This window comes from Balaenoptera acutorostrata, chromosome 1, assembly GCF_949987535.1.
Source record: "Balaenoptera acutorostrata chromosome 1, mBalAcu1.1, whole genome shotgun sequence".
Lineage (NCBI taxonomy): Eukaryota > Metazoa > Chordata > Mammalia > Artiodactyla > Balaenopteridae > Balaenoptera > Balaenoptera acutorostrata.
This window is the reverse complement of record NC_080064.1, coordinates 180,238,368-180,264,573: the sequence shown is the minus strand read 5'-3', so window position 1 is coordinate 180,264,573 and position 26,206 is coordinate 180,238,368. Positions and strand designations below refer to the sequence as shown.

General features: G+C 39.0%; 2 protein-coding genes across 2 annotated transcripts in view; both read right to left on the bottom strand.

Annotated features, from left to right (window-relative positions):
- SLC30A10 (solute carrier family 30 member 10) overlaps positions 1-11,252 on the bottom strand; it is a 46,066-nt gene extending 34,814 nt beyond the window's left edge. The window contains exon 1 of the mRNA XM_057535488.1: positions 10,802-11,252. Within this exon, the coding sequence (XP_057391471.1) occupies positions 10,802-11,252 (451 nt within the window). The remainder of the gene's footprint in view (positions 1-10,801) is intronic.
- A 10,616-nt stretch (positions 11,253-21,868) lies between these two features.
- Positions 21,869-26,206, bottom strand: part of EPRS1 (glutamyl-prolyl-tRNA synthetase 1) — a 67,773-nt gene continuing 63,435 nt past the window's right edge. Inside the window, exons 31-32 of the mRNA XM_007172074.3 lie at positions 22,334-22,398; positions 21,869-22,227 (exon numbers count right to left, since the gene is read on the bottom strand). Coding sequence (XP_007172136.2) covers positions 22,077-22,227; positions 22,334-22,398 — 216 coding nt within the window. The 3' untranslated portion in view covers positions 21,869-22,076. The remainder of the gene's footprint in view (positions 22,228-22,333; positions 22,399-26,206) is intronic.

Sequence of the window (26,206 nt, the reverse complement as noted above, 5' to 3'; positions counted from 1 at the left end):
GTGCCACACATAAAATCTGGAACCTAGGATGTCATTGCTACAAATTTCTAAACTCTGCAAGTAGGCAGGGAATATTTTAAATGTCGCTCCCTGAAAAAGGATGCAATGGGTTTACCAGATACAAAAATCTTGGTATCATTATTAACCTCCTGTTGTGAGGTCTGTGCCAGCAGAGCCAAGTCTGCTGGCACATACCAACCCACATCTTAGAGAGGCAGAAACCAAGAAGACTCCGTCTGTCAGTCACCCTTTCCTCTGCCATCCTTGAGCCTCTGCTATGATCCTTGTAAGTAGTAATGAGGGCCTGGCTCATACTAAGTGCTGAGTTCTGGGAACATAAATTTACCTCTATTAAGTGCTCTAGCTCTGGGATAATATTACGTGGTTCTGTCAAACTTTTTGGACTCTTCAAAAAGTGTGGCAGGAAATTAAGAAAATACTTAGAGGCCAGAAATGAAGTGAAATCCCAAATCCAGAAAGGTGAGTTGAAGCCAGAATCCGACTTAAGGATATCTGTCCAATAAAGACAAAAGCTCTAGCCTTGGATTTTAATAGCCACGTGATCAGGTATGGCATAAGAGACAAAAGTTAGATCCATGCAAGATGAGATCAGAGCTTCCCCTCATAAAGCTAAATCTTCTGGTGAAAGTTTGAATCAAAACAAAACAAATGATAAAATAAACAAAAACTCACTACCTCAAAGGAGACAGCATGAAAACTTGCATGTTTCAGCCTTGGTTTTGGGTGGAGAGAAAAACATCCCCTATGGGAAGTTGGAACGGTACTGTGGCCTTCATGTGGGAATGAAGTCTAACTTCTCACAATAATAATAATAATAATAGTCCTCAAGCAAAGAATTTTTGAAGTGCTCACAAGTTGGTAACGGCTTCAGGGACCCGATGAAAAGAAATGCAAATCTTCCGTGGAAAAATGTACTTACAATCTATTCCTCAAAGAATTCCCTCAAAGAAAGTTCCATTGATCATGAGTTCACAATAAAAAATTATGAAACACACAAAACATGAAGAAGGAAACCACTTTGAGAGAGGCAGGGAAAATAATAAACAGCAGAATCAGACATTCAAAAGTTGCAGATGTTGAGAATATCAGCTACAGAATATAAACTGAGTATATTCAATATACAGCAATAAAGGAAGGTAAAGAAAATATAAGTAAAGATCAAGGTACTATAAATGAAAAATATATTAGTTGAAATTGAAAACTCAATACAAGGCACCCCTACTCCTCCTAGCCAGGGTGTTATCAGTGAAGGCCTGGTGGGGAGCCTGAACTCCCAGTCCTGCCCAGCAGTGATGAAGTACCCCTCTTCCTCAGGGGGTCAACAGACTCCAAGTGGGAAACCTGAATTTCCACTCCCTTCTTACAATAACAAAGCAGCACCCCCCTCCTCCCACCAGCACCATGTCAGAGAAGGCCTGCTCAAACAGAAATTTTAAATAAGATCCACAGTCTCGTAATACCCCAAATGTCCAAGAATCGTTTGAAAATATTTCATCATACCAAAAACCAGGGAAATCTCAACTTAAGTGAGAAAGGTCACCAGTGCTGAGATGACACAGATGTTAGAATTATCTGATGAGGACTTTAAAGTAGCCATTATAAAAATACTTCCACAAGCAATTGCAAACACAATTGAAAGAAATCAAACAATAGAAAGTCTCAGCAAAGAAATAGAAGATATAAAGAAGAATCAAATGGAAATTTTAAGACTGAAAAATACAATAACCAAAATTTTAAAATTCAATGAGGAATTCCCTTGCAGTCCAGTGGTTAGGACTCCATGCTCTCACTGCCGAGGGCCTGGGTTCGATCCCTGGTCAGGAGGCTAAAATCCCACATGCTGCGCAACATGACCAAAAAAACCTCCATGAATGGGTTCAACGGCAGAGTGGAGAAGATAGAGAAAAAAATCAGTGAACTTGAAGATAGAATAACAGAAAGTTCCCTATCTGAGCAACAGAGAGAAAATAGGTGGGAAAATGAACAGGAGCTTCCAGGTCCTTGAACACATCAGGATGCTGGGATGGTGGTGCACTCAGAGAGGGCATGGGAGCTCCACACCCCTTAAATGTAAATGGTCTAAATATACCAATTAAAAGGCATAAGATTGGCAGAGAGACTAAAAAAATACACCCAACTACCTTCATACCATGGAATAGTCACCAGTAAAAAGAAACCAACTACTGATACACAGAACAACTGGGATGGATCTTAAGGGCAATATACTGAAAGGAAAAAGCCAATTTCAAAGGTCACATATGTATGATTCCATTTATATAGCATTCCTGAAATTAGAAGATTATAAATATGGAAAGAGTGGTTTCGAGGGCATAGAGATGGGGAGTGAGGATATGGAATGATGGGTATGATTATAAAAGGGTAGCATGGGGGATAAATTTGTGGTGATGTAATCATTCTGCATCTTGATTTTGGTAGTGGTTACACAAATCTACACATGTGGTAAAATGCCATAGAACTATATACACACATTGCACCAATGTCAATTTCTGAATAAGTGCAGGTACATCTAAAGAACTACCTAGACTACCTAGAATGCAAAACAGAACAACAAAAAGTAGAAAATATGAAAAACAGTTTACAAAACATGGAGGACAGAGTGAGAAGATCTAAAATTATCTAATTAGTGTTGCAGAAGGAGAAATGGGGCAGAGGCAAAACTAGAAAAGATCATATCTGAAAATCTTCCAGAATTTATAAAAGCTATAAATGCTTAGATTTGGGAAATGTGACAATTCTCAGGGGGGATAAATAAAAAGAAATTCACATGTGGAAATATTGTAGCAAAACTGAAGAACACCAAAGACAAAGAGAAGATCTTTAAAAGGCGGTGAACTTATCCAACCTTGGATGTCCTGAAGGAATGACATCTATTCCAGTGGAAAACAATCCAGACTAAAACTCCTGAAGGGATCATGACTCTACCAGGCCTGAGACTGAACTCAGAGGAAGTTCCCAAACTGAGGAAGATTTGGTGTTTTGTGATTTTGTTTTGATTTATCTTTGATCTGGACTTTAAGTTAATAATCAGGGGCTTTGATTTCTTCAGATAGAAAGTCATAAGGTCAAATATATTTAATTTTGAATTTTAATTTTTCCCTTATAATTTGATATTAACAGGGGATTCATGTTATTTAAATTTGGGGCATTTTTATGTTACTGACATTGAATTATTAGACTATCTTGATGCTATCATTTCATGTCACTATGTAATCTCTAATGAGCAATAATGAACATTTTTGGGGACCTCAGAGTTCATTTAACTAATATACTTTCTGTTCTAATCCATTTTAGTCGTTGAGGGGATGGGTATCAAAATTGCTTAACAAACACTGATCACAAGGAAAATACCCAAAGGAAACAGTGGTTATTGTAGGGGATGCAGGCCTTGTGAATACTGACATCAATACTATCCTGATAACTGTCTATCTAGCTCTTCAGGGGGAGCCCCCAGTGAAGAACACATAAAGCTGGAGAGTATTGGGAGGAGATCACTCCTCTGGCCTTGTGTTTCCATGAGGGGACCACCACATAGGCTCTTACTGACCCCTTCGTTCCCTCTCCAATCTCCATGTGAGAAGTCACTCCTGGGGTGGGAAGGTCTTCTCTCATTGGTGGGCTTAGTAAAAGGAATAGAAGCTTGGCTCAGCCCCTCCCGTGCTTTACACTTTGAACTACCTGTCCTCGGAGTGTCCATTCTCTCTGCTCCTGGGTCCAACTCTGTGCCCCCCATTGTTGAGCTTGGCCCCAAAGAAGCTGGGTATGTTTACTGCTGAGATAAGTATAATATTAGGAAGCATTTTGGGACTTCCAAGGTCTATCTTCCAATTCAGTTTTTTCAAAAACAGAGCTACAATTTTTATCGCCATCTGACTATCTTTGATCCCTTAGTTCTCAGCTCTAGACTCATGAGTAGACATTATTTATTGGCCCCATAATGTCCCAACAATGTCATCAATCAACTCTGGTCAGGAGCTATAGAGCTGGTTACCGGCTCCCCTATTTTCTCTCCTGCAAAATCTCATAGTGGTTTCTTCAGGTTAAGAATTCGACAGAAAATAGGTGGTCTGTCCAGGCAGTTCCTCCTTCAACCTGACTTCCTCGTTGCTCTCCTATAAGGAGCCAACCTCTAGTTCTCATTGGCCTGAGTCAAGGATCATCTTTTTTTTTTCCAATGTCTATTGGGCTGATACATTTATAGTGTTGTCAAGGCAGATAAAGAACAAGACCACAGATGTAGTTCATCGAAAATCACTTTCCTCAAAATTCTCTCAAGACACCTTCTCAGATGTAGACAATAAATAGCCGGACACAGATGTTGGAAGACATTCTTCTAGGAAAAAGGAGTCTCTAGATATCATTGCCTCTTATAAGAAATGATGACAAAACTAGTCTATGTCATAAACATCAGAGGGAGTTATACACAATGTTTTATATAAATCTCAATGATTACTGTCTCCACAAAAGAGCAAGAAGGAGGCAAAAAATAACAAATATATTCTTTATATCTTGTAAGCATCTGACCAAAAGAAAAAAATAATAATAAGCTTACTTTTACCCCACTTTCCTGGAAAATTAAGCCTCTCAGTAAGGAAAATAGGAATATCTAACCAGGCAGAACTTCAGGAGAACATTTAAAAGGCAAACCATCTTATGGCAGAAAAGAGGTGTGGAAATGCAAAGTCTTGGTTCTAACATCAATTTTGGTTAACTATAAAACACTTCATCTCTCGATTTCGTCATTCGTTAACTGGTAAATATGTGACTTGGAAATACGAGCTACATTTGCATTATTTTAATGAGTGATATGTTGACATGTTAATACCATTACAACAGTTTAAAATATATAATCTTTAACAGTTGAAAAATACAAGTAATGCCCTACTACAAAGTGCTATCTTGAGCACTGAAGATGAGGAATGCAACATTTAAGAGAGCCCTTTGAAAAATAATGCATCGTGAAGGTATAATTATTTATCAAAAGAAAAGCATAGAGATTCCTTAAAATAGGTGTAATGATACCTGAGGTGAGGCTCATAATGATCAAGTGTATTCCCCAGGGTCAGACCCAGTGAAAGAGGGAAGAAGCTCCAGAACCTGTATTTTCCTGTTACAGTTCCTGCTCCTGCTGGGTCACCCCACTAAAGATGCCACTAACCTGTCATCAGGAAGACATGTGCTTTGTGAGGTTTTCCAGGAATGGCGACGGATCTGTATGGACCATACCGATGACCAACAGCAAACCGTTGTGTGTGTTGGCCCGGGATGAGGTCAGCTGCCGGTCCGTGGATGTGGAGTAGGCAAGGACCTGTCCACAGAGGGATCTTACTAACATTTCCTTTCTTCTTGTCCCTTCAGCCCTTGGGCAATCACCACCAACCACACCACCAAGTGCCATGTTGAGCAGTTTATACATGCTATATCCTTTCATCCTCACAACACCCTTAGGAGATAGATAATTCCCCACTTTACAGATAAAGAAACTGAGGTTTAATAAGTTGAAGTAACTTTCTGGAGGTCATTTAGCTACTGGAATTAGGATCAATTTGTGGTGTATTAATTTGCACTTTTTGACATGCAATTTTGTGATTATTTCCAAATAAGTTTTCACTGTCCATGATTTTTTTTTTTCTTTCTTTGGTCAAGCAGAGTAGGTTTTATAATTAAACCTTCTAAGTCTTTGTCCTCTACCATTAACTCGCTGCATGATTGTGGTCCTGACTCTGTTTCTGTTTTCTTATCTGAAAAAGTAGAAATAGCAAGTATTCTTTCTTGCTAATCATTTCACAAAACATATAATGCTCCAAACGTATGTGATATGCTGCTGTGATTATTCTCCCTAGACTTTCACAGCACCTGACAACTCACAGATGTCAAGAAAGACTTGGTTTTCATTAAGATTTAACTCAGGTGTCAGACAGAGTGACCTCTGCATATTAGAAAAATATGGCTGAGAACAGGGAGCTGGTTTCTTTATCTTCCTTTTTTTTTCTTCGGTTGAATTTATTTCACAAACATGAAACAGGGACTTCTCTGGTGGCGCAGTGGTTAAGAATCCGCCTGCCAATGCAGGGGACACAGGTTCGATCCCTGGTCCAGGAAAATCCCACATGGCACGGAACAACTAAGCCCGTGCACCACAACTACTGAGCCTGCGCTCTAGAGCCCGCGTGCCACAACTACTGAAGCCCGTGCGCCTAGAGCCCGTGCTCCGCAACAAGAGAAGCCACCGCAGTGAGAAGCCCGCGCACCACAACAAAGAATAGCCCCCACTCACTGCAACTAGAGAAAGCCTGCACGCAGCAATGAAGACCCAAAGCAGCCAGAAAAAAATAATAATTTTTTTTTTTAAAAAACCATGGAACGGCACCTATCTTTCAGTCTTCCTTTAATCTTTCTTACTCGGTCCCTATAACTGACCCAGAACCCGGTCCCTGGGCAGCAAGAGAGGTGAGGGGGTACGCAAGCTGGCCTGAACGTACAGAAAGAGACATAAGAGCACCTGTTCTGGAATAGATGCTGTGATCTGTGGTGGGTGGGTGTATACTTACCACTGAGTGCTCCTGTGGAAGTGAACTGTTCAAAACGCTTGGAAAACAACCGTGAGTGTCAGATATGGACAAACAAGAAAGTAACAGCTTCTGGGAATTAAGCATCGTGCTTCCTAAAACTGTTTAATAATTATTGCAAACACCCAATCATTCCAATCCTGCCTCTGAAGTAGAAAGAGTACTCAGGGAACCAATATCTAGAAAGCCTTCTTCCCCTTTCTGGTTTGAAAAGTCGCCTTCACTTGTGAAGTTTCTGATCTCTGACTTACTCCGTGACTTGCCGCCGGGAGAGAGACAGCCAGCTCCGCCCCACCCCGCCCCACCCCCCACCCCCCGCCCCACCCCCCAGCCCACCTTGCTTCTCCTAAACCCTCGGAGCCCTGCCTACTTTGCTTGTCTCTGGATAAAATTTGCTCTAAAAGGAAAGCGAGTTACTTTCAGTGTCTACAGGACTGTCCGTGTAAAATGTTCCCATTAGGCTATAGCACTGAGTCAACGAGAAGCTTGCGAGAGCAGCTAAATCAGAAGCCTGTTAAAAGCCTCCCCGGCAACAAACTTTGCTGATTACTGAGCTGACACTGCCTCTAGCAGGTTGGCTGGGGAAATGTAATGCCAGAAAGGTGGTGAGAGAGAGAGAAAGAGAAAGACAGGGAGAGAGAGGGAAAGAAAACAGTTTGGAAACCAAACCAAATTAATGTAAATAAATACACAGGAAAGGTATTTTGTTAAAAAAATTTTTTAAATACAAACAGATATTTTAGATCTAAATTGTTGTACATGGCAAGCCTATCCAGGACAGAGCTGCACGAAATTACCTTTGGTTTAAAATAAAAGCCAATGTACAGCACAGTATTTGTTCAAATGCAAGTCAAGGGCAAAGAGAATTCTGTCCATTAAATTTTAAAGAAAACTCAAGCCTGAAAAATAATCAAAAACAAAATGCAAACATAAAAGATAATGTGAAAGTCAAGGTAAATCTAATAAAGTAAACAAGGAGTAGGAAAAATGCAAACAAAGCAAGTTTCGTCCCTGAATCTAGAGAAAGAAGGTAGTGGGTGCCCCGTATTTCCTAGGATCTGAATCGACATGTTGTTTTCACCCCTCTTCCTCTTCCCCAAACACATTTATAACGCTCTTCCCCCGAATACACTCACACATATAGCCATCCAAATTTTGGACTTTAAACCTATTTTGTTTGCTTTTTTCTTTCGTGCTTGCAATTTCTACTTTTTTCATTTTGCTTTTTACTTTAGCCAAATCTGCTCCACCATTGCCTTTTCCTGTCGGAGATGGACACCCACTGGCTAGCTACTGATCTAAGGATTCCAGACTCCCTGTCTCAACTAAATCTTCCAGACATTCTTTTCTCCCAGGTGATTTTTTAAATTTCTGCCCCCCTCTGTCTGATTCTCCAACTTATCTCACTCCATGAGTCCCAGAGAGGTTTAAAGTCTTTACAGTATATACAGTCTGTTTTGCTAATATTTAAAATAAATTAGTGGTCTTATTTCTTACTCTTCTGTGATCTCAGACATAAAATATAACTCGTATCAATTCCTACACCAGACAAAGCAAAACATGTAAAAGACCCACAGAACCGGGAGAGACTGAAGGCTTGTTAAGTAAAAAATTCTATTTGGCCACGGATCCCACCAAAAAAAGTGATGGATTATTTAATTCTGATCACTAAATCAGGAGGTACCACAGTTCTTTAGTTTTTAGGTACTTCAAAATGCTTCGAGCTAAAATTTAGATATATAGAAAATCTTTATCCTAAATTTGGGTTGAATCTTTTGAAATCAAGAATCATTTTTTCTTCATATTTTACACCTCCTGGTTTAAAGCAATATGTATGGATTAATCACATTTTTTCTTACACTGGGAGATAATTGGGTTAATGTCAATAAATAAGATGTATCTAAGCCAAATATTTACTCCTTAAGCTTATTTAGGTGATGGGAAGGATATCAAAATGTGTATTTTAGTGAAAGCGATAAATACATAACTCGAGACATAAATGCTAAGAAGCTAAGCAGCTATCTAAAATCACTTGGAGGGTTTAAATACTCTAAAATTTCTAATAGAAGAATTCAGCAATACCAAAAGCTGCCAAAATAATAATTTTAACATAAGAACATGGACCTTAAAGCATTAGCTATATGTGTGTATAGTACCTAAAATAATGATTTAAACATAGAACATAAATCTTAAAGCATTATCTACATGTGTATATAGTACCTATCATTTTAATTATTTAAAGTAGAATACTATACAGCATCAAACACTTCAGGAGAAGATAGATAATCTGGAATTAAGACAGTAGAAACCCATATGGTCAGGGTGAAATATTTGTCTTTAAGACTCTCGTTATCTGAGCATAGACATAAACATTGGAAAGCACTGCTTCCCAAACAAGGGCTGAACTAACATCTACCTGATAATAATTCAATTTATAAAAAAAAGAACTATGGCTGTCTACCAATTTTTGCGTTGGTCAAAGAGTCAAACTCTTTGCCTAAATTGCTTTTGCTATATGCAGGTAAATATCATATGTCTAGAGTAAAGACAAAATTAGAACTAAAAACACAAGTTTAGTAATGGTGACACTACCATTGTCAATACTAACCATGGGTTTGATCAGCTTCCTTGCCTTAAACTTATACTTAGCAGTAAATATTTTTTTCCTGTATCAAATATGTGAATTTTATGATCTGGAACCTCAAGGAGTAATTTTTGCATGATGACTAATGTAAACAAGGCATAAAATCTCAAGTTAACTAATTATTGTCTTTTACAAAAGATGAGGTCCTAACTGATTCATTAAATCAAATACAGATACAGACTCTAGTTTCTTGTCTGTTCCCTTTTATACTTAACACATACTGTAGGGATTCTCATAACATACATTCTACCAACAGGAGAACTTAGACCAAGATAGAATAAAGGACTGCTCCCAGCTGAGAAAGTTTACAATGGCAGGAAAGACAGGAGGAATACAATAAAAGATGCAAACTCTTACTCTGAGGTCCCTGGGCTGAGTTACATGATGCCCTGACTAGTGAGAGAAAACTTTTCAGCATCAAATAAGAAAAATCTTTAAATTTCTTAAAATCCAGATGAGCAATTAGAATTCAGTGATACTGGGTGATCACATAATTCAAAGGCTTGCATTGTGGCTTCTTTAAAAAACAATAACTAGTCTATACCAAGTGCCTATTGAGTGCTAGACACTTAGATTCCCATTGAGTCCTTATTGACTCCACATTACAGGTGGGTAAACAGCCAGGTGAAGTAATTTGACAGCTTCCCTGTAGGAGAACCATGATTTGGACCTGGTCTGTTCATGCTACAGGACTCCTTAAAAAGCACTGGGAATTGCTCTTCTGCAAGAAGCTTTTAACATATATTTTTAAAATTCCTTTTGTGGCACTGAAGAAACATGGTTCCATCTAATAATTTATCTTTTGGATTTGTTTTTTTTTCGATTTATTGTTCTCTTCCAAGATTTAACCCAGTCTTTTGACCGATGACCCAATGAGTTTTGTACCCACTCTTAAGTCCCTCCTAAAGATTCACATGTAAATAAGCTTTTCTTTTTCTCAAACAGAACGGATGTCTACAATAAATAAATACAAATATTTCCATTCCGAAAAAAGAGCTAAGTTTACTAGATCATCTTCTTTATTTTTTCTCTCCCTTTTACATCACATTCCTTGAATATATTCCTAAGAGCTGATCTGCCTAACCGATTGTTTGCTCCTTTGCTCCATGGGAGCTGGTTATGTACCCCAGTATTTTTTGAACATATTTTTAGGAGACATTAAAATATTATTTTTAAATTCAAACATAGTCGTGTCATGTCTGGGTAAACAAAAATGAGTCACTAATTAAAGCAGACTGCTTTCAACGGCACCTCCACTTTCAAAGTGCTCCCTCTATGGCCGCAGTTTAGTGCCTTTCCCCCTGTCTACCTGTCTGCATATTTTCTCATTCCCTGTGACTAAAAAAGACCCCCATGTGGCCAGCTGCCACCCAGCTCATAAGGAACTTTGGACTGAAAGCGACTCTTTGGAGAAAGACCTTTAGTAAAGTCCGGGGGACGAGAGGGCGATCAAATGAATGGGGCCTCTCTCCATAGCACCCCCAGGGGCCCCCTAAGATAGCACCTGCCAGGACTCTGACCCAACTACAACGTCTGCGGAGCCGTTTACCTGTTTCAGCGTCTCCCTGGGGCCCTGGGGCCGCGCAGTAACAGCAGTCCAAGAAGATGACATAGTTAAGAACATTGAAGAGCAGCCCTATGACTCCAGCGCTGAGAACCAGCAGTGGAGCCTCTGTCTTCTGGGGCTCAATATACCTTTTGACGGCTTCAACCAGGATGCCGAACATCAGGGCCACGGCAAAAATGGAGTTGCCAAATGCTCCCACGACATCTGCCCGAAGAAAGCCAAACGTGCTCTTCCGGTGCTGTTTTATGCTGCTGGCCCTTACGCCAAAAAGACCGATGATCATGGAGATTAAGTGGGAAAGGACGGCGAAAGCATCGGAGGCCAACGAGAGGGAGTTGCCTATGTGGGAGATCACCAGCTCCATCACGAAAAGGAGGACGCTCACGACGCACATGAGGATTAAACGGAAGCTTCTCCCTGAGTATCGCCCCATGGCGCCCTGCTCTCCACGGCGCCTCTCCCTTTCCTGGGGAAGGCTGAGCTCTTAGGGGAGCAGCTACAGATGTAGTGATTACAGTTCCTGGATAACTCTCCCCTTCAGCCTTTACAGCGCCTGTCATATTTGGAAATCATCTTTTACGGGCTGCTATAAAGCCATAAAACAGTTTAAAGGGCAATTAAGCAAGAGATGTCACGTGAGTGGGGACTTACGTAAATCGAAGACACTGACTTCCAGATATAACTTGAGGACTTTCTTTTGTTTATTTGTTTTTGGTGTATCGTTACAGAAGTTAAGACCCTCTGTATCTGAATCACGCAAAAACTCACACGTAGCTGTGGCCTTCTCAGATTCCACGCTCCATGTTTGCAATAACTGCTCCGGTATTTGACGTAAACAATCATATCTTGTTGACCTGCTGTGTAAATGGTTCTGAATTCTGTTTACTGCATGGAACAGGGAATATTCTAGGGTCACTAATCCAGACATTAGAGCTACAGTAAGTGAAAGACAAAGAAGAAGCTAGGGTGATTTTTTTTCTACTGCCTTGCCCACTGATGTGGAATGAACAAGCACCCTACTTCCAAACGTTCTCCATAAATAAGACAAGAAAAACATTCCTCATGTTCAGGAAAGATATAATACCTTTAAACTGGAGGACCTAAAGACATAACCCCAGTTAGTTTCAGGAAGAAGGCCAAATTCTAATTACTTGATTTAACTGATGCAAGGAAATTTTTTTGTTTTTAATCTTATCATCTCTCACTTATAACCCTTAAAGGTTTACCAGTTCCCGAACATCTAAAACAGTAGCAGCCTCTATTGTTTTGAGTAGACTGCCTACAGTCAATCCTTTAAATAAATATAATGAAATTACTATACCCAATATTTTCTGAATTTGAAGTCTGACTTGAAGTCTGACTATGATGGTTAATTTTTTTAAAGGTTTTTTTCTAATTATGTGTAACACAGACAAAATTATTTAAGTCAATAAATTTTTAAGGAATTTCACATGTTCTGATTCTTTCCACTGCCAATCACCTTAGTTCCTCCAAACTCATAATCTTCAAGATAAAATAGCCCTTTCAAAAAGAAGTTATCATGTAAGTCAGCCCACAATTCTTTTAGTTAGGCTTCTTTGATCTCCAATGAAATATGGACACACTTCAAAATTCCCCACCTGTAATCTTTGGGATCCAGTTTCCTCAAGCGATTTACTTTAGGACCATGTTTAGGGTCAGGAGAAGGATCTGCCTGGTTCTGAATTTGACACCCTCTAAAAATGTATTAGGTTCAAATCATATTCACTCCTAAGCCATCACACCCTAGAACAGTACAGATCATTGGGATATGCCAATACCTAAGATAAAAAGTTTGACTGTTAGGTTTTTCATAGTTTACTTGGCAGCTCTGTCTTGTAGTTCTTTCCCACAGATCTAACAGGTAGTTAGTTCTATGAGTAAAGGAAACCACACAGTTAATCTATGAGGCATTTCCAATGATGTAGGCTTACAGAAAAATCCCTGATGGTTAATTTTATATGTCAAATTCACTGAGCTTCCAGGTGCCCAGACATTTGGTCAAACATTATTGTGAGTGTGTCTGTGAGGGTGTTTTTGGATGAGATTAACATTTGAGTCAGTAGACTGAGTAAAACAGATTGTCATCCTTAATGTCGGTGTGCCTCGTCCAATTAGTTGAAGGCTTGAACAGAACAAACTGGCTGACCCTCCTACAAGTGAGGGAGGATTCCTCCTACTGACTGCCTTCAAGCTGGGACATTGGCTTTTTCTAACCTTCAGGCTCAAACCGAAAGATCAACTCTTCCTACGTCTCGAGCCTGTGGGCTAGAACTACACCATTGGTTCTCCTGAGTCTCCTGCTCACCACGTAGATCTTGGGACCTTCTCAGCCTTCATAATCATGTGAGCCAATTCCTTTGAATAAGTCTATATTTATAGACACATCCAATTGGTTCTATTTATCTGGAGAACTTAGACTAACGCACTGACTTTGACTAAAACCTGATACTTTAGATGCAGCCTTAATAATTTCCTTAGCATCTCATAAATAATCTCCAATTCAGCTGATATTCTAACAGTGAGACTTTTAATACAACCTGGTTATAAAAATTATTGCACTAAGACTATCTCGTTTATCCATTCATGCAACAAATACTGAGTTCCTACATGTCAGACACAGTTCTAGTCTCTGGGGAGACAGCAGTGACCAAAACAGAGAAAAATCCCTGCCGTTATGAAGCTTACATTCTAATGGGGGAAGACACAGGTAATGAACAAAATAGATCATAAAACATATTGAATGTCAGCTGATGGAGACAAATGAAGCACAGAAGAGGGATAGAGTGTTGGCAAAGGGGTGAGGTTGTAATTTTAAATAAAGTGGTCAGGGACGAATTTACTGAGATGTTCTTTGAGTAAAGGAGGTAAGAAACTGGGCCATGAAGACATCTGAAGAAGATCTTTCTAGGCAGAGGAAGCAACGGGCACAGGAAGTTCAAGGACCACCCAAAGAGTTCAGCACGGTTGAGGAGGAGTGACTGAGGGAGAGAAATAGAATATGAAGTCAGGGAGGTGATGGAGGGAGGGGGCAGATCATGTGGGGTCCTGAGATGGGAGATTGTGGAGAAGAATGACAAGATCTAATTTATGTTTTAAAAGAATAATTGGATCCCATGTTGAGATACCATGGGGCAGAGGTACCAGTTAGGGGGCTATTGGCAATAATCTAAAGAAAGTATGGGCGACTTAGACCAGGTAGGAAGTGGGAATATCCAGGCAGAACCAGCTATATAACAATATAGCTCTAGTACAATGGCAGTGCAAGATCCTTTGTTCAAAAATTACTGAGTTTTTAAATGGTGCAGGCACTATGGAAAACAGTATGGCAGTTCCTCAAACAATTGAAAATAGAAGTGTCATATGATCCAGTAATCCCACTTCTGGATATTCAAAAGAATTGAAAGCAGAGTCTCAAAGGGATATTTGTACACCGGTGTTCACAGCAGCACTATTCTCAATAGCCAAGAGATGGAAGAAACTCAAGTGTCCATTGACAGAAGAAAGGATAAACAAAATGTGATCTATACATACAATGGAATATTATTCCATCTTAAAAAGGAAGGAAACTTTGACACATGTTACAACATAGAAGAAACTTGAGGACGTTATTATGCCCTGTGAAATAAGCCAGTCACAAAACACATGTTGTGCGATACCAATTATATGGGCTATCTAACATAGTCAAATTCATAGAAACAGAAAGTAGAATGATGGTAGCCAGGGGCTGAGTGGAGGAGGGCGTGAGGGAGTTGTTGCTTAAAGGGTTTTGAGTTTCAGTTTTACAAGATGAAAAAGATCTGGTGATTGGTTGCCCAACAGTATAAACATACTCAACACTGAAGTGTACAATTAAAAATGATTAAGATGATAAACTTTATGTTATTTTATCACAATTAAATTTTTTTCCTTATTCAAAGTTTCAACACAGCAACAGCAGAGCATTAAAGCAATCCCAGGGCCCTGAATATATCCAGGATATATTTGAAGTTAGAGTCAACAGCATTGGCTGAGCAATTGGATGTGAGGTACGAGAGAAAGAGAACAGTCAAGGTGACACTAAGGGTTTTGGCCTAGAAGAATGCCATTGCAACTGAGATGAAGGTAAAACAAAGGTGACAGTTGTAGGAACAGAGTGGGAGCAAGAGGTGGAAATGACGTCTTTTGGTGTATCTATTAGACATCCAAGTTGAAGCGCTAAGTAGGGAGTTAAACAAGGGGGTCTGCAGTTCAGAGGAGATGGATAAGCTGGGAATACATGATCTTGAGAATTGACAATATACAGATTTAAAAGCCATAAGACTGCCTGAGATAACCAAGGAAATGAGAGAAAACAGAAAAAGAAGATACAAATAGATAAGAGGGAGGGACCAGAGGAATGAAAGGGAAAATTGGAGAGTAAAGTATTCTGAAGGCCAAGGAAGAATGTGCTTCAATGAGGAGGAGAAAGGATTAATCTCCAAAATTTACAAGCAGCTCATGCAGCTCAATATCAAAAAAGCAAACAACCCAATCCAAAAATGGGCAGAAGACCTAAATAGACATTTCTCCAAAGAAGATATACACATTGCCAACAAACACATGAAAGAATGCTCAACATCATTAATCATTAGAGAAATGCAAATCAAAACTACAATGAGATATCATCTCACACCGGTCAGAATGGCCATCCTCAAAAAATCTACAAACAATAAATGCTGGAGAGGGTGTGGAGAAAAGGGAACACTCTTGCACTGTTGGTAGGAATGTAAATTGATACAGCCACTATGGAGAACACTATGGAGGTTCCTTAAAAAACTAAAAATAGAACTACCATATGACCCAGCAATCTACTACTGGGCATATACCCTGAGAAAACCATAATTCAAAAAGAGTCATGTACCACAATGTTCATTTTAGCTCTATTTACAATAGCCAGGACATGGAAGCAACCTAAGTGTCCATCGACAGATGAATGGATAAAGAAGATGTGGCACATATATACAATGGAATGTTACTCAGCCATAAAAAAAAACGAAATTGAGTTTTTTGTAGTGAGGTGGATGGACTCAGAGTCTGTCATAGAGAGTGAAGTAAGTCAGAAAGAGAAAAATAAATACAGTATGCTAACACATACATAGGGAATCTAAGAAAAAAAAATGGTCATGAAGAACCTAGGGGCAAGACGGGAATAAAGACACAGACCTACTAGAGAATGGACTTGAGGATATGGGGAGGGGGAAGGGTAAGCTGTGACAAAGTGAGAGAGTGGCATGGACATATATACACTACCAAACGTAAAATAGATACCTAGGGGGAAGCAGCCGCATAGCACAGGGAGATCAGCTCGGTGCTCTGTGACCACCTAGAGGGGTGGGATAGGGAGGGTGGGAGGGAGGGAGGTGCAAGAGGGAAGAGATATGGGAACATATGAATATGTATAACTGATTCACTTTGTTATAAAGCAGAAACTAACACACCATTGTAAAGCAATTATACTCCAATAAAGATGTTAAAAAAAAAAAAAAAGAGGAGAGAACCAGCTGAGTCAAATGTTGAGAGGGCAAGAAACATGAGGACTGGGAATGACGACTGGATTTAACCACATGGAGGCCATTGGCAACCTTAGCAAGAGGGCAAACATGAAGTGGGTTCAAGAGAACAGAGAGGAGAAATCAGAGATGGCAAGTACAGACAATTCTTTCAAGGAATTTTACGGTAAAGCAAAAGGAATATGGAGCCAAGAAAGGGTATTTTTAGGTTGGGGAAGATAGCAGCACATTTGTAAGCTGATGGAAAGATCCAGTAGTGAAAGAAGATGTGATGACACATGGGGAGGGTTGCTGAAGTGCCACCATTGAGAAGGCCAGAGGGGATGAGAGGACAAGTGCACAAGAGGAGGGTTTGCCCTTTGCTATGAGAAGTTCATCTGCCTAAATAGACATTTCTCCAAAGAGGACATACAGATGACCAGCAAGCACATGAAAAATGCTCTACACCTCTAATTATTAGAGAAATGCAAATCAAAACTACAATGTGATATCACCTCACACCGGTCAGAATGGCCATCATTAAAAAAATCTACAAATAACGAATGCTCGAGTGGGTGTGGAGAAAAGGGAACCCTCCTACACTGTTGGTGGGAGTGTAAATTGGTGCGGCCCTGTGGAGAACAGTGTGGAGGGTCCTTAAAAAGCTAAAAATAGAACCACCATATGATCCAGCAATCTCACTCCTGGGCATACATAGGGACAAAAACATAATTCAAAAAGATTCATGTACCCCTATGGTCCTAGCAGCACTATTCACAATAGCCAAGACATGGAAACAACCTACATGTCCATCGACAGATGAATGGATAAAGAAGATGTGGTACATATATACAATGGAATATCACTCAACCTTAAAAAAGAATGAAATAATGCCATTTGCAGCAACATGGATGGACCTAGAGATTACCATACTAAGTCAGAAAGAGAAAGATAAATACCATATGATATCACTTATATGTGGAATCTAAAATAAGACACAAATGAACATAGCTATGAAACAGACTCACAGACATAGAGAACAGACTTGTGGTTGCCAAGGGGGAGGGGGGAGGGAAGTATTGGGAGTTTGGGATTAGCAGATGCAAACTATTATCTATAGGATGGATAAACAACAAGGTCCTACTGTACAGCACAGGGAACTACATTCAATATCCTGGGATAAACCATTATGGAAAAGAATATGAAAAAGAGTATAACTGGGTCACTTTGCTGTACAGCAGAAATTAACACAACATTGTAAATCATATACTATACTTCAATAAAATAAATTTAAAAAAAAGAAGACGGTTCGTCTGAAACAGCAGAGAAGGAGGATATACGGACATATGAGTGGGGTAGATGTGGTGGAGGGTTCTGCAGGTTCTGTTCATATTTTCTCTATCTTAGTGAAAGAGAAATCAAGATGATCAACCAAAAGTCAGAAGGGGGAAGTATGGAAAATCCCAGGAGAAAAAAGTTATGAAATAATTGTCCAGGAGAGTGGAGAAAATGAATGAATGAGGGAAATATAATCCGATTACCTATTTAGCACATATAAAGTAACTCCCATGCAAACACTGTCACCAGCCTGTTAAACCCCAAGCTCCTCACTCATTCAGCAGGTATTTCTCAATCACAAAATTTGGTTTTGGTGACATACTTAAAATATATTTGAAATACCCCTATTACATGAGACTTATTTAATAGGATCTTTTTATATCATTTCAGTACTATTGATGTTCCAAGCTCTTAAATCTTCCAGTAAAGTTGAACAAAGCCACTGGTTTAACATCACCTACTGAGCCATAGAAATGTGTTTGTATTTGTTATATTAAGCCTGATGGGTGTGGCAGAATAGGGTAGTTTAATTTTCCAGCTGTTAACATCTCTAGTGTAGGGTAGTTCTCAGTGTGCTACTATTGGCAAGGATCATCTCATGACGTGTCAGTGTCATTGTCACTAGGCAATGGCCTCCTACCATTGCTCCATCTCCATGTCCACTTGATTGCCTGATTTTCCACCTAAATTGGAACAACTTTGAGGAGATAAAGCCAAGAAAGGGAAAAAGCATGTTTGGTTTAACTCACTACTGTCTTCTCTGGCACTTTGTACGGAGCGAGCACTCAATTTATTAAAGAAATAAATGGCTAGCCTTTTCTAGACGTAGTAAAAATGACAAAGGGCCAAAGATATGTTTGAAAATAACAGGGTAGGGGTAGCTGCCTCCCCAAACTTTTGATGCTCCTGACAGCCGCTGAACACCATAGTTATATGACAAATGACTAGTATCAATATTTATAACTAAAATCAAATATAAGTAGGGTGATACAGCCACACTCTCTAGCCATAATGCCTTGTTTCTGCTTGTCTTATGGAGTGTTCCACTGCTGCTGATCTTAAGACTCGAAGCCTCTCCAGTAGCAGCCAAATGAGTTGCTGTTACTGTCCAATTCTCATAAGGGCTTCATGTGACTTACTGGCATAATTAGGAAGTTTTTTTTTTTTGGTCTGTGTTGGGTCTTCATTGCTGTACGTGGGCTTTCTGTAGTTGCGTCGAGCGGGGGCTACTCTTCATTGCGGTGCACGGGCTTCTCATTGCGGTGGCTTCTCTTGTTGTGGAGCACAGGCTCTAGGTGCACGGGCTTCAGTAGTTGCAGTACGTGGGCTCAGTAGTTGTGGCTTGCAGGCTCAGTAGTTGCGGCACGTGGGCCCTAGAGCTAGAGGACTTCAGTAGTTGCGGCATGTGGGCTCCGTAGCCCCGCAGCATGTGGAATCTTCCCGGAACAGGGATCAAACCCGTGTCCCCTGCATTGGTAGGCGGATTCTTAACCACTACACCACCAGGGCAGTCCAGGAACTATTTTAAACACACTGTCATGGATAAACTAGAGATTGCTAACATGTGATCTATACCGGAAATCCCAGTGAGCAGAGCCAGTAGTAAATACACCTTGACTTGTTTCTTTTTGCAAACCACAAACGCTAGGCACACAATTACTTTTGTGGCCGTCAGTCGGGTATCTAGTTAGTGGCTGTGGTCTGCAAGTAAAAAATGGTGATTATTTCTTAAAGGATATTGTTTGGAGTCAGGTTTATACACCCTTTTGAAAAACACCACCATGCTTAAGGTCTCTGAAAGAGTTCTGATATTTTAGCTGAACCTCAATTTAAGAAAATAGACAATTTATCACATGTAGATTTGGGGTGAAGGATTCCTTCCTTAGCATAACTACTTACTGTAGAGTTCCTTTAAATAGTGGATTCCCTTAAAGGAGCAAAGGTCAAGCTTTTCTGTGATCAGCTCTACTTATCTGAAGCTTCAAAAAATAGCCTGGGGATTTATCTTTGCGTCAGAGATGGCCACCTCCAAAATGGCCAGGGGCTACAGAACAAAATGTGGTTATGAGTCTTTGATCTACTTTTCAGGCTTTTGTCAGGGACTGGCTAAAAAAATCCTTGTCCATTAAAGCATTTGTTAGTTTGCAGAAAAACAAAAACCAAAAAATAACCCCTAGGCACTAAGGTAATAACTGTTCACTCGAGCTGTATACAAGGAGCAACTTCCAGGTGACCCTGCATCACTGCCATAACTAACATTAGCTATTATTATGTGCTAGGTATTGTTCTGAGTATTTTATAAGGTAGAATAACTATGAAATAGATATTAGACTTCGTCTCCATTTTACAACTGAAGGAATAGGGAGCTTACACAGCTACTAAGGGCAGAAAAACAAGATAAAGCATCCTGAACTGCCATAGATCAATAAGAAATACTGATTCTGAGTACTAAAGTGTGGCCCAGATATTTATCTCATTAAGCTAGGCATATGAATACACATGCTCAAAACATTGATCTTGAAAGCATGCTGTATTTAATCTTTCATTTGACAATTTCTCACCAACTTAAGGACAGTTTTGCTGTGTTCTCATACACAGCAGATACTTTGAAAGGCTTTGCATATGCTGTTCCTTCTGCCTGGAATGTTCTTCCTCTTCTATTTATTAAAATTCTACTCACCCTTCAAAACACAGCTCGAATTTCAAGTCCTCTTTTTGAAGCTTTGCCCTTTATTGGTATATTTATCACTACCAAGTGGGAAAGCATATTGGAGCAGGGCCCTGAAATAAGGATCTATACCAAGTAGACTAGAAATGAGGGATGAAAGGCATTTCAGGCAAAGGGCCAGAGGTGAGAAATAGCGTTTTGTTTTTAGGAAACCCCAAATGGTTAGGTTGCAAAGGACTCTGCTGGATTGGTTGAAAAGGAGACTGGAGACAGGTAGGCTGAACCAGAATAGGCTAAAGGGTTTACATTTTATCCTGTTAGTGATTGATGGTGAGTCACGAAGGGATTTTAAGGGGAAGAAAAACATCTTAATAAACTGCACACTAGAAGAAAAAAAAAAAAGCCTGTGGAAATGTGGAATCTGGCCTGGAGATGAAACTGGAGGCCAGTATAGTAATCAGCATAAGAGGAAACAGGCAAGAAGGCAATCCAGATCTGTGACAGGGTGGACCCAAGAGACATCAGAGGTAGTAGCCGTATGTTTTACAGCCAACTGATAATAAGGGCTGCTGGGGTGCTGGAGGGGCTGACTGGGAGAACTCTTGGGGTTCTGGTTTAGGTTACTGGGTCCATTTTGGTAACACTGACCTTTCAGGCAGGAAGTACTGTAGGAGGAACAGGTCTGGGAGTCGAGAGTGAAATGAGGTTTCTGAGACAGGCGGCCCTGAAATGCTGAGGAACACTCAAGAAAATCCAGGATGCAGTTGGAATAGAGGTCTAGAGGTCAGACTGGGCGATAAAAATGTTGGAGTCATCATCCTATTAATGCAATTTGAAACCGTGGGGTGAGATGAGGCTGATCAGGGAGCCTAAGAAGAGGACCAAGTAGGGACACTGAACACTGATGTCTAAGAAGCAGGCCAAGGGAGGGAAGCCAGTGGGAGACACGTGACGGAGAAAAAGAGGCAGAAAGGTAGAAGGGCAAGTCACGAGAGTAATTTTAGTAAACAGGAGAAACGTGTTACAGCAGCAGAACTGCAGCAGAGAGCTATGGTAAGACAAGGAACGAAGAAGTTAGCTCTGGGCAGGAGTGGCAGCGTGAGCTCTGTGAGAACAGTGGTGCAGTGGAGGCAGAAGCAGCGTGAGGGAGAACGCAAAATAGGAAGCAGAGAGGTGAGGAGGGCTGACCACTCTCTCAGAAAGCATGACTGGTGTTTTGAAGACCCCATAGTAACTACGAGACACAAGAGGGAGAGAGGAGCTCAGTAGAAATCTTTTTTGTTACATTCGTGGTTGTGTTTTGCTTTTTAATCAGAAAGATTTAGGGCAATTTTAAATTCAGTAGGAGTTACGGAAAAGAAGTACTCCAACAGAGAAGAAACAGGAAACTGGTGGTTCAAGGTCTGAAACATGAGGGATACTTAGATCAGAGCAGTTATCTTCACCTCTTCATAGGAATTTCTCTGTAGCATAGAATTCAGGTATTTTGGAAACAAATGAATACATGGAACAGTATTAGTTCATGATATTTATTACTGGGGTTGTTTACAGAAAAATCTCTTTTCCACTATTTAGGCATAAGAATAGGTATTTTTCTCATGTGACCTCCTTTTAGATCCTTTATTTAAAAAAAAAAATCATAAAACTGTCTATATCTGGGAAGATAATAGTATCAACTTCTTAAAAAGTGAGGAGGGTTGGAGACGGGGTTTTGTCTTATCCCTTAGTAACTACGACCAAACAAGGTGTAGAACTTGGCAGGGTTCTTGCCGCAGACGCACTGGGCTCCAGGCTGCAGCTCACAGAGTGGTCTGAAGGGGATGCAAAGGCTTTTAGCTCCCATCGACGGGGCACCAGGTTCAAGATCTTGATCCCTGAAATTAAAAACAAATAAGAATTCCATTCTTTTATGCCATACATTTCTATTCTTTTTCACTGCAATACCTCGTGGGTTTTATCTGTTACATGTAATTATCTTACCTGGCAGTGGTCTTTTTGATCCAATCTTCACAGTCCATTTCCCCACAGAATGGAATCTGAGCAATCTAACAAGGAAAAACGTTCAGTATTTACATTCTGTAAAAGGAACATTTGAGTTCTCTATTAAACCTATAAGCAAACAGGATAGGTCTCCCAGTCTTTTTCAGGCCATGGTATTTTTGCAAACCTGCTAGCAACTCTGCTCAGAGGTACTCGAGATAACAAAGAATGTCTTTCACTATCCCAAACCCACACATCATATAACATCCGGATGTAACAAAGAATCTTTGCAATACACTTAAATGTCCAAATAAACTGGCTGCAACATAGTGCTGAAGAGAAGGAACAAAGGGTGAATTTCGAATCATTTTCATTTCAAATTTGCACTGCTGCCTGCTCTACCTGGCCACGTGGTTACGAGGAGGATAGAGGGGAAAGAACAACTAGTAAACTGATTTTTAAGCTGTTGTTAAGATAACAATTAACAATCAAGCAAACCTCACTTTATACGTCCTTATAAAAAAAACCGTGCTGTTCTTAACATGTTATAGGTAAGTGAATCATTTTTCAAGTCCAAGGGTATTTTAAAAGTAAAAAAAAAAATCAAAAATCATTTTGTATCAGAAATAAAAACCTCTCAAATTTTCTTTCATAGACCATATAGAATAATAGGCAGTGGGACTTCCCTGATGGTGCAGCAGTTAAGACTCTGCGCTCCCAATGCAGGGGGCCCGGCCGGGTTCGATCCCTGGTCAGGGAACTAGATCCCACGTGCATGCCGCAACTAAGAGTTCACATGCCACAACTAAGGAGCCTGTGTGCCGCAAATGAGGCGTTGGAGAACTGCAACTAACAAGCCCAGCTGCCACAACGAAGACCCAGCACAACCAAATAAATTAATAAATGTTAAAAAAAAAAAAAAAGAGTAATAGGCAGAATCAAGAGACCTGGGATTTTATCCTAATTTTGAAATTCACTGCCTATATGAAAATCTCTAGCCCTGAGTTTTCTTCTGTAAAATGTGGATACTGGACTAGACAAGAATTAAGATTTCTCACAGCTGTTAATCTTAAATTTTTCATCGCATGTCTACTTCAAAATGACGCTTCTCTGCAATAATAATTATGCATTAGTCCTATAAAAAATTCCTGTTAGTAGCAGAGAGATCAAAGACATGGATAATTCCCAAACATTAGAAATGCTAGTTTAAAAGCAACTAGAAGGTCATCCAGCTTCTTTGCCAACTTCCCATCAACTAGTCCCAGCCACACCTTCCATGCTCAAATCGAGTCCCTTCTGGAAACCCTTCCTTGCACTTGGGATTTGGTTAAACATTTTTCAAAAGGTTTCTCTAAGAAGTAAAGTAAAAGTAAACAGAGATGAGGACATTACAAAAAAACCAGTAATTCAACAGGAGAACGTTACTGCAGGGCAAGGAAGGGTTAGTTTTCTACGTCTCTTGTGTTGATTAAGCAAAATATGTTAGTCTAATTCCCACAGTTGATAAACTGTTATTTTCATGATGTGCATTAAGACAATAAAGAGGCGGTCAACTTCTAGGCATGGTGGGTGGGACGAAAGGGTGAAGGGAAGGTGGAAAGGAAGGTAATAACAAGTATTTTGAAAAATTTTAGTATAGGTTTTAAAATATATACTTAAATTATATATTAACAATTATATAGTTATTTTAAATATATAAATATTTTAATTAAATATACAAATAATATAAAATTAATAATTATTGGATATATAAATAATATAAAATTTAAATATAGAAATTGTTCAATGAAAACTGAAGCAAAAACAAACCTAGAGATATAAGAGCTGAAATAACACAAAGTTACTTACCTGTATTGAAACTTGGTAAATCATTAGCATTTATACAAACAAAAAGCATGAAAAAACTGTACATTCATAAAAGAATTACAATTCATTCCAAAAGACAGAATAGGGGGAAAACTTTAATCAGTCTCTAATTATGTAATGATAAAAATATTAAGACAATTACAAAGAATGTTTTTGAATAATAAATTTGGTTTCTCAGAAATTTTACTTGTGTTAACTCACAACACTTAAAGCTATTTTTAAAATAACTTTCACAAAGTTTACAGTAAGTAGTCTTATTTTCTTTTCTCCAAGCAAAAAATAAAAATCACTAAGCCTTGAGAAAGTATTTCTAAAATAATAATTTTTAAAATTTAAAATGGTGCAGCATATGAACAAATTCAACACAAGCTGTTATTAAATGTATTTGGACTCATAAATGATAATTTTATTTAAAAAAAAACCATGATTTAATTCTTTCTAGCTTCAAAGTGAAGTTTAGATGATATGACCTGAAATTTCTTTTTACTACACACATAATTCATTAATATGAAAGGAGAACATGCATTTTTAGGCTATTTATTCAGCCACGGAAAGGTTTCTACCTTTTTGTCTTTTATTACTTCTACATCTATGTTTTAAAAAGACACAATCTTTTACAATATATATCTTGAACTCTGCAGCAGAAAATGGTAATGACGAGAAATATTAATACTCAAAAATCATTGATCAACAGATTAATAATGAATGTCAACAATAATAAGTATGTTACATATAAATGACATTTATTTTTCATTCAATTAAGATCATATCCCCTTGGAAAAATTTGCTAAAATCAAGTCCTATAAATCAGACATAAAAAAAATGTTTTTTTTCATTTATACCAACAGGGAAGAGTAGAAAATCAAACTCTCACCTACATTCAAGTTCTGAAGATCCCTTCCTCCTTCTCCCCTCCCAGTAAATCCAACTTTATATACAACAGCCTCAAAGCTTGCTTGATGGTCAGTCAACATACCTAAGCTGACCAACGTGAGGTGAGATGAGGGATGAAACTGACTACTGAATACAAGAAACAAAATCTGCTTTGATCTCTACATGATCTTCGGACACACAACTAAAATACTATATTCCGGTTCAGGAGAGATGTTGAAATCTCTCCTGTATCTTATCTAATATTAGAATAAAAGATATGATTCCACTAACATCTGCTGAGATTCATTTCTTTGACAGCAATGGATTAACTGATACTCTATCGATTTATTAACTCTTATGCAATGTCTTTAAGACTGTACTGCAAAAGTGACTACCATGTTTCTATAATACAGGAAATTTTAAAAGTCAACAATTAATGGAACAAAACATTATAAAAAATAAATTAGAGTGAAAGAAAAAATATACACAGAATCAGATGGCTATCCATTCTCCAGGCAGAGGGCTAGAAGAAACAGAGATTAGAAGTATATAGTTTGAAGTCACATGGCAAATTATGGACACCAGAAAGGTGGAAGATTACAAGGGCAATAAACCAAGAATAACAGAAGGCTAAATACTGAAGAGTTATGATCTGAAGGGGGTTTTGATACCATCTATTTTGTACTCATTTCACAGATTAGTAAACTGAGAGCCAGAGAGATTAACATTTTCTCAGCTCATGCAATAAGAGACATATTAGGAGGGAATGAACATAACCAAGCAAAATTTTGTCTTATACCCTCACCATGAATTAAAAAAAAAAAAAGATACAGAAGAAAGTACATTAACACATTTTTGACCAGAGATGTATTATGGCCACAGGCATAAGTTTCTGCAAAAATCCCCCAGTCAATAATGTGTTAAGCTGAATCAGAAGAGAAATCTAAATTCTAATACCAGGTCTGCTTCTGTACGGCTTGGGATAATTTATTTAGACTCTGGTCCATGGTTTTCTCATTTATAACCTGGGGACACAGGACTGGCTGTATAATCAAACATGTGCACCAAAATACTAAAGTTCATAAGTGATTCATTCCAGGAATTAATAACTTTGCAAATCAAGACCTCTTCTTT